Raw genomic sequence first — 11,700 nt, forward strand, 5'->3', positions numbered from 1 at the left:
CTGCCCGTATTCCTTGTCTCTGTTCCCTGCCCCTGTCTCTTGGTCCCTATCCCTGGTCCCTCCCTGTGAACCGTGCCCATGTTCCCTTCCTTTGGTCCCTGTTCCTTGTCCCTGTTCCCTCCCTGCTCCCCTGCCCCTGCTCCCTGTCCCCTCCCTGTGCCCCCTGCCCGCGTTCCTTTCCTTTGGTCCCTGCCCATGTTCCCTGCCCGTGTTCCCTTCCCTTGGTCCCTGTCCCTGTTCCCGTTCCCTTCCCTTGGTCCCTATCCCTGTCCACTGCCCCTGCTCCCTCCCTGTGCCCCCTGCCCGCGTTCCTTTCCTTTGGTCCCTGCCCATGTTCCCTTCCCTTGGTCCCTGTTCCCTGCCCATGTTCCCTGTCCCCTGCTCCCATTCCCTTCCCTTGGTCCCTGTCCCCTGCCCCTGCTCCCTCCCTGTGCCCCCTGCCCACGTTCCCTGCCCAGGTGGGGGTGATGCTGGCCCCGAGCTGGATGAGGGGCACCGGGGTGCAGGGAAACACCAGCCCAGTGCCAGCTGCAGCACGAACAAACACTCCAGCACGGGCTGATTGCAGCACAAACCACACGGCGCTGATTTCATGTTTGTTTTTCAGTCCCTCTGTGACACTTCAGCCTCCGTGGGGATTGAGAAACTCCAGCAGTGCTGGAGAGGCAAGGGGCAACCCCAGAGTAAGAGTTTGGTTTCTGTAGAGATGAGGCCAGCGATAAACAGAGACAGACTTTCTAATTTGGGGCTTGTGGTGTGGGTGGATGCTGCAAGTGGATGCTGCAAGATGAACCAGCTGCCAGGAACTGCTGTCCCAGTGGCACAGCAGGGACTGGTGAGAAGAACAGGAGGGTCAGGAGTGCTCAGCTTCCCACTGTGCAGCTGGAGGCCCTGCAGAGCCTGCAGCAGTGGGTGCTGACACAGCTCCTGTCCGTGTCACACCGTCCCCACTCAGATCACTCTGGTCCTGCCTGCAAGAGGCAGAGGCAGCAGGTAGAGATGGGTTATTACAGCAGAGCTTCCTGCAGGATGAGGTGTGGGATGTGTGCCTGACCCCTGATCCAGCTCAGCTCTGGGGGTAACACACAAAACCCACCCAGGGATGTGGAGTGTCCCAGGCAGACACGGCGTCCCACGGAGCTGTGGGATCCCCACACCCTGCAATGATAACCTCCAATTTCAGCCCACTCCTTCATCTTGGGCTTTTCTCCAGGGATTTACATAACCCTCCACCAAGGAGGCAGGGACAAGCAATATTGCTCAGGAATATCCTACCTGGATGGGTTCAGCTGATTGGGAAGGGGTGGCACTCACCTCACCAGCACAATGACAGGGCAGCACTCTCTGATATGTGAATTATTGATCTCCCAGCACAGCCAGCAGCCCTCAGGAGGCACTTGCCAGGCTGGAAGCACAGAACAGCTCAGAACTGCTCCCTGCCTGACACAGAATGAAGCAGCAGCAGATCCTTTCCCTGTCCCAGGACATGCAGCTCACTGCCAGCTCAGCCTGGATGTGGCTGGCTGTGCAAACTGACCACGTGTGCTCATGGACACATCTCAACAAGCTCCAAAGGTCATCCTGTGGCCACAGCCCTGTCTGGGAATGTGGGATCTGCCTCCAGGACCTCATCTGGCTGGCTGGGAGCACACAGGGCATGGCCAGGCATCCTAAATCCCTTCCAAACCCTCTTTCACACCGGCCCTAGAGCCACAGCTGGAGGCTCCTGGAGCATCTGCACTGCCTGGGAAGCAATAGGGCACCCCAAAAGAGCCTTCTCAGATGTTCTGTTCATTGGTACTGCTGGGCTGGAGCTTTAGTCTGAGTTACAAAACCTTCCTCACCTCTTCTCTTTAAAGAAAAAGAGACTTTGAGACATCTCAATTACAAAATAACATTTAAAACTGGTCAGGGTTTATTAGGTGCCACACATAGCAGTGAGTTGCTGCGCAGGAGGCTGGAACAGGCCGAGCTGTTCCCTCCCCGTGGTGCTGCACAACTCACAGGATGGAGAGGGACATAAAACAGGGGATTCTGACCCAAGTGACCTGGAAATCACTTCCAAGCATCCTGCCCCTGCTCTTGCCTTGACTTGCACTCCTCTCAGTGGCACAATGGGGATTTCAGGTCTGTTTCTGTGCCCACAGGGACACCCCACACTGGCTCTGCACCACATGATGTGACATGTGCCAGCACAGTCCCTCCCTCCAGCACCTCAGTGCTGCTCCTTGAGTGCACTAAACCCAAACAACCCCTCTGAGGACACACGGGGCTCATGGCAAGGGAGCTGAAGCTGAAATTACAGGCAGTGAGGACAAGCCCAGAGTCTTGGTTGGTGGCTGCACCTTGCAGCACATCTGAGGAGTGTCTGAAGCCTGGCTGTGGCTGTGGGAGGCACCCAGAGACTGGGCACAACCCCACAGGGCTCCATCCTTGGCCCACTTCTCTTCAACACCTTCATCCAACACTTTTGCTGCTTCAAACCTCCCTCCATTTGTCCTTTGCTGAGCTGTTTATCAGGGCTGGGCTTTCTGGGCTGGCTTTTTTGGTGGGTTGGATTTGATTTGTTAACTCAGGGCTTATTGCTATTCCATTGTCAAATAGTGCGTAGCAGAACGAGCTGAGATTTAAGAGAACTCTTTGGAACCTCAACAACAGGCTGTGTGTTGTGGCTCATGTGCTTTCACAACCCCTTTCTTTCCAGTTTTTCCAGTATGGCCTGAATTCTGTGGACGGACTCTTTCCTGGCCTGCCGGACACTGTCCTGGCCCCCAGTCTCAATGGAATCCAGCTCCAGCAGCAGCTTGGTCAGCATCTCCTCCAGCAGCCTGTAGGATTTATCTGTCTTTTTCCCTACAAACTCATCCACCTCCTCCTCCAGCTGTTCGGCCTCGCCCATGACGTGCAGGATCCTCTGAATCTCCGGCTGCAGGGCTGCAGGATGTGTGGCAGGCTGCTCAGCGGGTTTGAAGCCCAGCTCGTGGCTCCTGGCCGTGGGTTTCCGTGAGGTGAGGTCGTAGAGCTGGGGCTGGGCACTGTACTGCACCCTGGGCTGGGATGGGGCAGCCTTGGCCACCCTGTGCTCATTTCCTGGCCCTGAGTGCCGCTGGTTGCCATCAGGGTAGTAACTGTGCTGGGTGGGGCTTTGCTCAGCTCTGCTGTAGACAGAGTCCTGCAGTCAGAGGGAGAAAACATCTCTAAGTGCATTTCCTTTTAACCTGCAGCTTCCTGCTCTCATCCTGCACCCAACAGGGCTGGGGATGCTTGGGACAGGGAGCTGTACTCTGCTCCTATGGTAGAAACAACACCCCAGCAAGGGGCACCTGTGCAGAGGAGGAATCTGAACCCCTGAACCCCCATCAGGGTGTCACAGACATCTTTCTTGAAAAATCCTTTCTTTAGGATTTTCCCTCCTGAGAAGCAGAGAAGCACCAGGAACAAAAATGTAAACAATGGTTATCTGCTGCTGTGGAATGCAGCAGGTGCATCTGTGATTGTCCCATGTTAGTTGTTTCTAATTAATGGCCAATCACAGTCAGCTGGCTTGAACAGAGAGTCCAAGTCACAAACCTTTGTTATCATTCCTTTCCTATTCTATTCTTAGCTAGCCTTCTGATGAAATCCTTTCTTCTATCCTTTTAGTATAGTTTTAATGTAATATATATCATAAAATAATAAATCAAGCCCTCTGAAACACAGAATCTCTTCCCTCAACCTGAGACCCCTGTGAGCACGGTCACATCAGGGCTGCTACCGGGCACCAAAAAAGTGGAGTCACTTTAAAGCCTGTCAGACCCATTTCAAGACCCACCCAGGACATTTTACCCTTCACAAGAATCCCAGCCATGGGTTTGAGTGCTCTGTGTGCAAACAGGAGCTCACCTGTCCCTGTGAGTCCCAGGAGGGAGGGTGGGAAGGGGCCCCACTGCCGCTCCAGGCTGGCTGTGAATCCGAGATGTAGAGGCTGCCGTGCCCCGAGGCGGGCCAGGCGTAGCGGGGCTGCACCCCAAAACCAGAGTGGGGGCTCCAGGTGTCCTCCAGGGCTCGGGGCTGTGGCACTGGGCCCTGCCCTGCCACCCCTGCGCTGCTGTCTCCGTACTGATACTGCGGCATCGGCATTCCTGGGGTCTGCAGGGATGGGAACAGGAGTGACGGGGGGGCACTGCACCCTCACACAGCCCTGGGACAGGTGTTATGGGGGCGCACAGACCCCTCACACAGCCCTGGGAGCTGGGACAGGCATTAAAGGGGGGTAATTCCCAACCCTGTACCCTCACACGGCCCTGGGACAGGTGTTATAGGGGGGGCACAGACCCCTCACACAGCCCTGGGAGCTGGGACAGGCATTAAAGGGGGGTAATTCCCAACCCTGTACCCTCACACGGCCCTGGGACAGGTGTTATAGGGGGGGCACAGACCCCTCACACAGCTCTGCACCCTCACACAGCCCTGGGAGATGGGACTGACATTACAGGGGGCTCACTGCCAGCCCTGCACCCTGGGACAGGCGTTACATGCGGGTCACAACACCCTCACACAGCTCTGGGCAGGGATTACAGAGGGGTCACTGTACCCTCACACAGCCCTGGCAGCTGGGACAGGCGTTACAGGGGGGTCATTCCCAGCCCTGCTCCTCACACAGCCCTGGGACAGGTGTTACAGCGGGGTCACTGCACCCTCACCCAGCCCTGGCAGCTGGATGGAGCAGCAGCAGCTCACGTTGTCTGCCCCATTCCCACTTCCCTGACCCAAAAGCTCAGGCTCTCCAGAGAACAGGCTGCCCACCACTTTTGCTCAGAGCAAAACCAGGCAGCACCAGGCCCTCAGAGCCACCAGAGCCGCTCCCCCTGTCCCAGCCCCGCCACCCGTGCCACGAACCACACGCCCTGCCCTTACCTGTGGCGGGGAGTAGCCGGGCACCTGCTGCCTGCGGAGGGCCGAGCCCTCGGGGGGACACTCCGGGGGGACGTAGCTCCAGGCGGGGGCGGGCGACGGGGGCCGGTAGAGGCCCGTGGGCTCCGGGGGGTACGGGCTGCGCGGGGGCCCCGAGCAGTAGAAGCCCCGAGGCTGGGGCAGGCTGGCGTAGTGCGGGTACGGGGGGCTGTAGGCTCCGTTGGCATAGGGAGAATCCATCGCCTGGGGACAGGGGAAGAGCACAGGGAAGGTGATGGGGCATGGGCACAGGTGATCCAGGAACGAGTCTGGCCCTTCCTGCAGTGTTCTGCCCCAGTTTTAGGCTTTCCTGGTCTAACCTGGCTGTACCAGCTGGCCTCAGGGGGAGTTGTGCAGCCCCTCACAGTGAGCGGCTCCTGGAGGATTCAACGCCAGCTCTGCATCACCAGTGGGAAGATGGAAAACTCTCCAGGAAAGTTCATTCTCAAACAGACGAGCTCTGCCAGCCAGTGTTCATGAAAAGCTCGTTCTCAAACAGACAAGCTCTGCCAGCCAGCGTTCAGCTCCTGGAGCTGCAGCTCATGTGAGTCTCTGTCTGCACACCCAGGCCACGTCTGAGAATTTACCTGGATCCATCCCATAACTGATGTGTAGGGAACTTGAGTTTCCACCTGGCAGAGGGGATGCTGAAGGACAGGATTTCCCTGTACCTTCGGGCAAAGCAGCATTTTTCCACCCTGAGCTGCTTCCCACAGTGCAGGCTGCACAACCTGTGTGCCGGGATTTATAGAAGGGCCGGACCATCCTGACAGCCCAGAGGAGAAACCAAACCAAACCAAACCAAACCAAACCACGGCAAACCCTTCTCATCACACGGAATTTGCACGGCAGCCCGAAACCCAGCTGCCATCAACCCCGCGGGTAACGGACCCGGTAACCCCCAGCCCTGGCACCGGACCCGGCAATGCCCGGCCCCGTTACCGTGGCCCTCCCGCTCCGCAAAGCGCTCCGGGGTTCCCGGGATCTCCGCACCAGCACAGTGCCCCAGACACGTCCCGGTGCAGCGCCTCCCTCCCTCCCCGCGCTGCTCTCCGCCCCGTTACACGCCCGGAGGGCCCCGCGAGCAGAGCCACGAGAGCCGGCGGGGCGTGGGAGGCTGCGGGCAGGCCCGCCCGGGGACCGCCCTGCGCGCCCGTTACCGGGGCACGGCCGGGCTGAGCGCTGCCCGCCCGCCCCGGGGCCGTTTCCGTGATGGGGTCCGTGCCCTCCCGGGGGGCTCTGTCCATCCCGGGGCCCCTGTCCGGTTCCAGAGGCCGTTTCCGTCCCGGGGACGCTATCCGATCCCGGGGGCCGTGCCCGCCTTGGGGGCTGTGTCCGATCCCCGGGGCCGTGCCCTCCTCTGGGGCCGTTTCCATCCCGGGATCTGTTTCCGTCCCGGTATCCGTGCCCGCCCCTCGCCCCCGTTACCTGCGCGGCCGCCGCGGGCGGGCCCGGCCCGGCCGTGCGGGACTCCATGGCCGCCGCCAGGGCCACGCCCCCAACGCGCCCCGTGCCCAATCGGCTGCCGCTCCCCTCTGGCCCCAACCAATCGGCGGCGGCCCCGCGCGCACGGCTGGCGCGGCTTAAAAGGGCAGCGGCGGGTGGGCCCCGCCCGGCGCGGGCGGTTCCGGGGCGGCGGCGGCGGCACCGGCGCATGGCGGCGCTTCCGCTGCGGGCGCGGCGGCACCATGAACTACATGCCCGGCACGGCCAGCCTGATCCAGGACATCGACAGTGAGTGTCCCGGGGCCGCCCCGCCGTGGGCTCCGGCATCCCGCTTCCCCCGGTCCTGCCCCCGGTTCCGCGTTCCCCGTGCAGCCCGGTGGGTCCCGGTGCTGCGGGGGCCGTGCCCGATGCTCCGCTCTTCTTTCCCGTAGAGAAACACCTGGTGCTGCTGAGGGACGGCCGGACGCTCATCGGGTACCTGCGGAGCATCGACCAGTTCGGTACGGCCGGGCTGGGCCGGGGAGCACCGGGGATGGCGAGGAGGAGGAGGAAGATGAGGAGGGAGCCGTGCTGCTTTCCCAGTGTGGTTGTGCTGGGGGTTGAACCTCTGGACCGGGCGCTTCACGGGGGTTTCTCCTGCACTGGGCGCTCCCCGTGCCGTGGGTGCATCCAGCGCTGTGGTTCTGCTTGATGGGCAGAAGCACCGGGCGATGTTCATCATCTTCCTCCCGGACCCGTGATGTTCATCCTCCTCCCGGGACCGGTGATGTTTATCATCTCCGCCTGGGGTGATGTCCATCCTCCCGGCCATCCTTGCTCAGAGCATCACCATCGTCTTCTGTGCTGGGGGGTCTCGGGTGGGCTCAGCTCGGAGCTCGCTGGGTCTCGGTGGCTTCAGTGTCCCGGCTCCGGCAGCCACCGAGTGCCAGGGGACAGGGGGACACTGCTCAGCCGCGGTTCACGGTGGAACGTCGCTGGTTTTGTGTCTGTGTCGTTGTTTTGCTGCAGCGAACCTGGTGTTGCACCAGACTGTGGAGCGCATCCACGTGGGCAAGAAGTACGGCGACATCCCTCGGGGCATCTTCGTGGTGAGGGGCGAGAATGTGGTGCTGCTGGGGGAAATTGTAAGTGCTCAAATCTCACTGCTGGGCGGGGTTATGCTCGGTCTGTCTGTCTGTCTGCTGTGAAATGTTGCTGTTGTGTTGGGCTGGAATTGGAGGCAGCTCAGGCTGAGCCATCACAGAAAGGCCAGCCTGCAGGGCAGGGCTGCCTCCTGCTGCCACAGCTCCTCTGGGATGACACAAGGACAAAGAACAACTCCAGCTGGTGTGGCACTGCTGGAGGGTGGCACTGCTGCCTGCCTGCTACCTCCCTGCTGGCTCTGCCCCAGCAGGCACTGTCTGGGATGGGCTCAGGAGGAGCTGAGCACTGTTTGCTAAAGGATCCCCTTCCCAGGAGATCCCTGCCCACATCCCCACCCCTCAGAGCACTTCCAGCACCTCTGTTTTCTGTCAGCCCCACTGTTTGCTGGGACTTGCTGCATGGCCACAGGTGACTGTATGTGCTGAAGGCTCCTTTCTCCTGCAGGACCTGGAGAAGGAGAGTGACACACCTCTGCAGCAGGTGTCCATCGAGGAGATCCTGGAGGAGCAGCGGGTGGAGCAGCAGGCCAAGCAGGAGTCAGAGAAGCTGAAGGTGCAGGCTCTGAAGGAGCGGGGCCTCTCCGTGCCACGTGCTGACACATTGGATGAGTACTGAGGGGCTGCTCCTCTCCTGCAGGGAGCCAGGGCTGCTCCAGGACCCCCCTGGGCAGGCGCACACTGCCTGGAAAGGCAGGTTTCATTTTCAGATTGTCTTTTCCGTGGTGCTGGTAACTGTACACAAATCATGCCTTTGGTCTCCTTCTGGAGAAGGAGATGAGGAGGGCCCAGCGCACTGGGAGTGCAAGCATTTGTGTTTGGGAGGCAAATCACTGCTCCTTGGCTTTGTTTGCTTTTTCCTCCTCACATGACTCTGGGTGAGAGTTTCCTTGACATGTAAATAAATCCTTGATCCTGACCTCGATGGTTTTCCCGTGTTCTGGCCCTGGCAGTTCCGTCTCTCAGGATGAACACCGCTCAGGCCAGCTCTTGTCCCCTGTATGTGTGCTGTGCAGGGACAGATGGCACCCCTGCTCCACTCTGAGAGAATGCTGGAGCCTGTGGCAAGATCCTGCTGTGGGAAGGGAGCAGAACCTGGGTACCCCAACGCAGAGGGCAGCAGAACCCCTGTACCCCAACACAGACCAGCCATACCCCCCCCAGCCAGGCTGTGCCATTCCCCTGCAGCTGAGCCTGCTAATTACCAGCTGAACCCACTAATTACCTGCTGCTGAAGAGCTGCTGCACCTGGGCACAGCCTGGAGCTCCAGCCCCTCCTTGTTCCATGGTGCTGGGGGAGCTGCTGCAGCTGTGTCAGCTTTGCCCCGAGGTGCCCTGGCCCTTCCTCCCGTGGGGAGGAGAGTCCTTGGCCTCAGGGCTGGCTCTGGGCAGCTGCCAGGCCCCAGGAGCCTCCTGGTGTGGGCAGGGAAGGGCAAACCTCGGCGGGGACAACGCAGGGCTGCTCCCCTGGGAGTTCTTTGGGTGAAGAATCCACGCTGGGGGGACAGAGGACAAGCCCAGCTTGCTGGGGCTGAGCACTGGCAGCTGTTGTGGCCAGTGCTGGCCCACTCTCACTCGCTCCCTTTGGGGAGAAATGTTTCTGCCCCGTTGGGCTGGAGTGGGTGTTGTGGGTTTGGGGGTAGCAAAGGTTTAAACAAGGAAATGCTATTTCTTGTTCTAACAAAACTGAATAAAAAGCATTAATGGAGCTGGTGCCTGTGGCTGGGAAGTCTCTGGCAGGCAGGGGTGGCTCTTTGGGGGTGTTTGTGCTGCTGCTGTTGGTTTGGGGGGTGTTTTGGGGTGAGGGGGTATCATAACAGAGATGCCTAGGAAGGCAAGGGCTGCCCAGCCTGGTGCTGGGGTCCCATCTCTGCAGCCCAGGGCTTTGGGGGTGTAAGGAGATGGTGGGGGTCAGGACATGGATCCATCCTTGCTGTTGTTATCTTATCGGGGTGTTGGGTGTTACCTCTGTGGCACTCTGGTCTGTCTGTGCTCTCCAAATAGCACCAGGGCAGCCTTGGGATGGGGCTGTGCTGCTGCAGAGGGACAGGGTCACCCTGACAGAGCCTGGGAACGGGCTGGGCGAGGGGAATGTTCTAGAAGGAAGCTCAGCTGGGCAGGTTGGAGGGTTCTTGGGTCCCTGAGCCTTCAGGTCCTGGTGAAGCTCCAGTGCCTTTGGTTGGCATCATTTTGGTTTTTGTACATTTTGTACATTTGTACTGCAAGCCCTGTGTGTGGTGACTTTGTGCAGGAGTCTGGGTCTGTGGGGGCTGAGCTGTCCCAGTTAACCAGATCCCCCTGAGGGTTCCTGCTGCCTTTTTGGGCTCTGTGTCCTGCTCACCGGCAGCATTTCCTCCCATGCTGTGGCACAGTGTGCCTGTGTCCCCTCCTGAGGGCACAGCTGGGCTGGTGCCCTCCAGCCTGGAGCCAGAGGGGTGGCTCTGCATGGTTTGTTTTGGTTCTTCTCACAAACAACTGCGTGTCCTTGTGCCGAGGCCTCGCGCTGGGAGCGGCGCCTCCATCTGGGATAAGAAGCCTGGATTGCTCCAGCCAGGGGCTCCCTGGATCTGGGATAGGAACCCTGGATTGCTCCAGCCAGGGGCTCCCTGGATCTGGGGATTGCTCACAGCCAGGGGCTCCCTGGATCTGGGATAACAGTCCTGAATCTGGGAAAACAGCCCTGGATTGCTCCCTGGATCTGGGATAAGAACCCTGGATCCTTCCCAGCCAGGGGCTCCCTGGATCTGGGAAAACAGCCCTGGATCTCTCACAGGGGCTCCCTGGATCTGGGATAAGAGCCCTAGATCACTCCCTGGATCTGGGAAAACAGCCCTGGATCACTCCAGCCAGGGGCTCCCTGGATCTGGGAAAACAGCCCTGGATCACTCCAGCCAGGGGCTCCCTGGATCTGGGATAAGAACCCTGGATCACTCACAGCTCCAGGGCTGTGTGCCCTCACTCCCAGGGCAGGGGGACTGCAAGGGCTGGGGCACAGCACAATATTGGGGTGTCTCTGGTGTCCCCAACACCCAGACCTGTCAGTGTGTGCTCGGCCAGAGCTCTGGGCTGGGCATTCCCAGGGCTTCCAAACCCTCTCTCCCCACCTGTGCAGGGCGGTGGGAGCAGGTGGGTGAAGCCCAGAGCTGTGCCATGACCTGGGAATCACACTTGTGGGAGCGTGGCTGCAAAGAGGAGCTCCCAGCAAAGGTTTTGGACAGGGATAGCACAGAAGAGGAGCTCCCAGCAAAGGTTTTGGACAGGGATGGTGCAGCTGCTGGCTTCCTCCTGCTCCCTGCAGCACCTCCCTGCAACCCCACAATGCTGACCTGAGCCTGAGGTGTTTCCTGGCCCGTGTGGAGAATGGCAGCCCTGGGGAGCAGCAGGAGCGTTCTGGAAGGCAGGTGGGACTCAAATCACCTCGGGAAAGCTGGGGGACAGGCAGGGGGGGATAAAAAGCTCCCCATGGCCGGGCTGCTGGCGTAGTGAGGGGGTGACCTCCCCCTGGGCCACGCTGTTGAAATGGGGGAGCAAGGTCAGGCTCCCTGCAGAGGGTGCAGGGGCTGACGTCAAAGGAAGCAGCTGGAATTCACAGGTTCCTGCGAGTGCTGCTCTCCAGGCCGTAATTCATGCCAGAAATGTCATCTCAGCCTTGAGCATTATCGCTGCTCCGCCGTGCTGGGGCAGATAACGGCGCCTGGGGAGTAGGGGGGCTGCTCCTCACTTCAGCCCCAGGCTCAGCAGCTCAATGGTTTTAATATTCAGCTTTCTGTGGGTTCCTGTGCACAGAGTCTCAGCCTGGCTCGTTATTCCACAATTTGTGGAATATCTGTGGTGGTGTTTGCAGGGGTCTTAGGATGAAGGAAGAGACGAGGATCTGACTCCATGTTTCAGAAGGCTGATTTATTATTTTATGATATATATTATATTAAAGCTATACTAAAAGAATAGAAGAAAGGATTTCAGCAGAAGGCTAGCTAAGAATAGAAAAAGAATGATAACAAAGGCTTGTGACTGACTGAGACAGTCTGGTTAGGGTTAGGACTGTGATTGGCCATTAATTACCAACATCCACATGAGACCAATCACAGATGCACCTGTTGCATCCCACAGCAGCAGATAATCAATGTTTACATTTTGTTCCTGAGGCCTCCCAGCTTCTCAGGAGGAAAAATCCTAAGGAAAG

General features: G+C 59.5%; 2 protein-coding genes across 2 annotated transcripts; one reads left to right on the top strand and one right to left on the bottom strand.

Moving 5' to 3' along the window:
- Window positions 1–1,884: 1,884 nt before the first annotated feature.
- On the bottom strand, window positions 1,885–6,452 carry BAG4 (BAG cochaperone 4). Its single transcript, XM_059490974.1, has 4 exons — window positions 6,361–6,452; window positions 4,897–5,136; window positions 3,883–4,128; window positions 1,885–3,172 (listed from the first exon to the last, which is right to left on the bottom strand). The coding sequence occupies exons 1-4, from the start codon at window positions 6,406–6,408 to the stop codon at window positions 2,684–2,686; spliced, it is 1,023 nt and encodes a 340-aa protein (XP_059346957.1). The 5' UTR covers window positions 6,409–6,452; the 3' UTR covers window positions 1,885–2,683.
- An 87-nt stretch (window positions 6,453–6,539) lies between these two features.
- On the top strand, window positions 6,540–8,436 carry LSM1 (LSM1 homolog, mRNA degradation associated). Its single transcript, XM_059490874.1, has 4 exons — window positions 6,540–6,666; window positions 6,810–6,878; window positions 7,387–7,502; window positions 7,966–8,436. The coding sequence occupies exons 1-4, from the start codon at window positions 6,621–6,623 to the stop codon at window positions 8,134–8,136; spliced, it is 402 nt and encodes a 133-aa protein (XP_059346857.1). The 5' UTR covers window positions 6,540–6,620; the 3' UTR covers window positions 8,137–8,436.
- Window positions 8,437–11,700: the final 3,264 nt, after the last annotated feature.

This window comes from Ammospiza nelsoni, chromosome 30, assembly GCF_027579445.1.
Source record: "Ammospiza nelsoni isolate bAmmNel1 chromosome 30, bAmmNel1.pri, whole genome shotgun sequence".
Classification (NCBI taxonomy): domain Eukaryota; kingdom Metazoa; phylum Chordata; class Aves; order Passeriformes; family Passerellidae; genus Ammospiza; species Ammospiza nelsoni.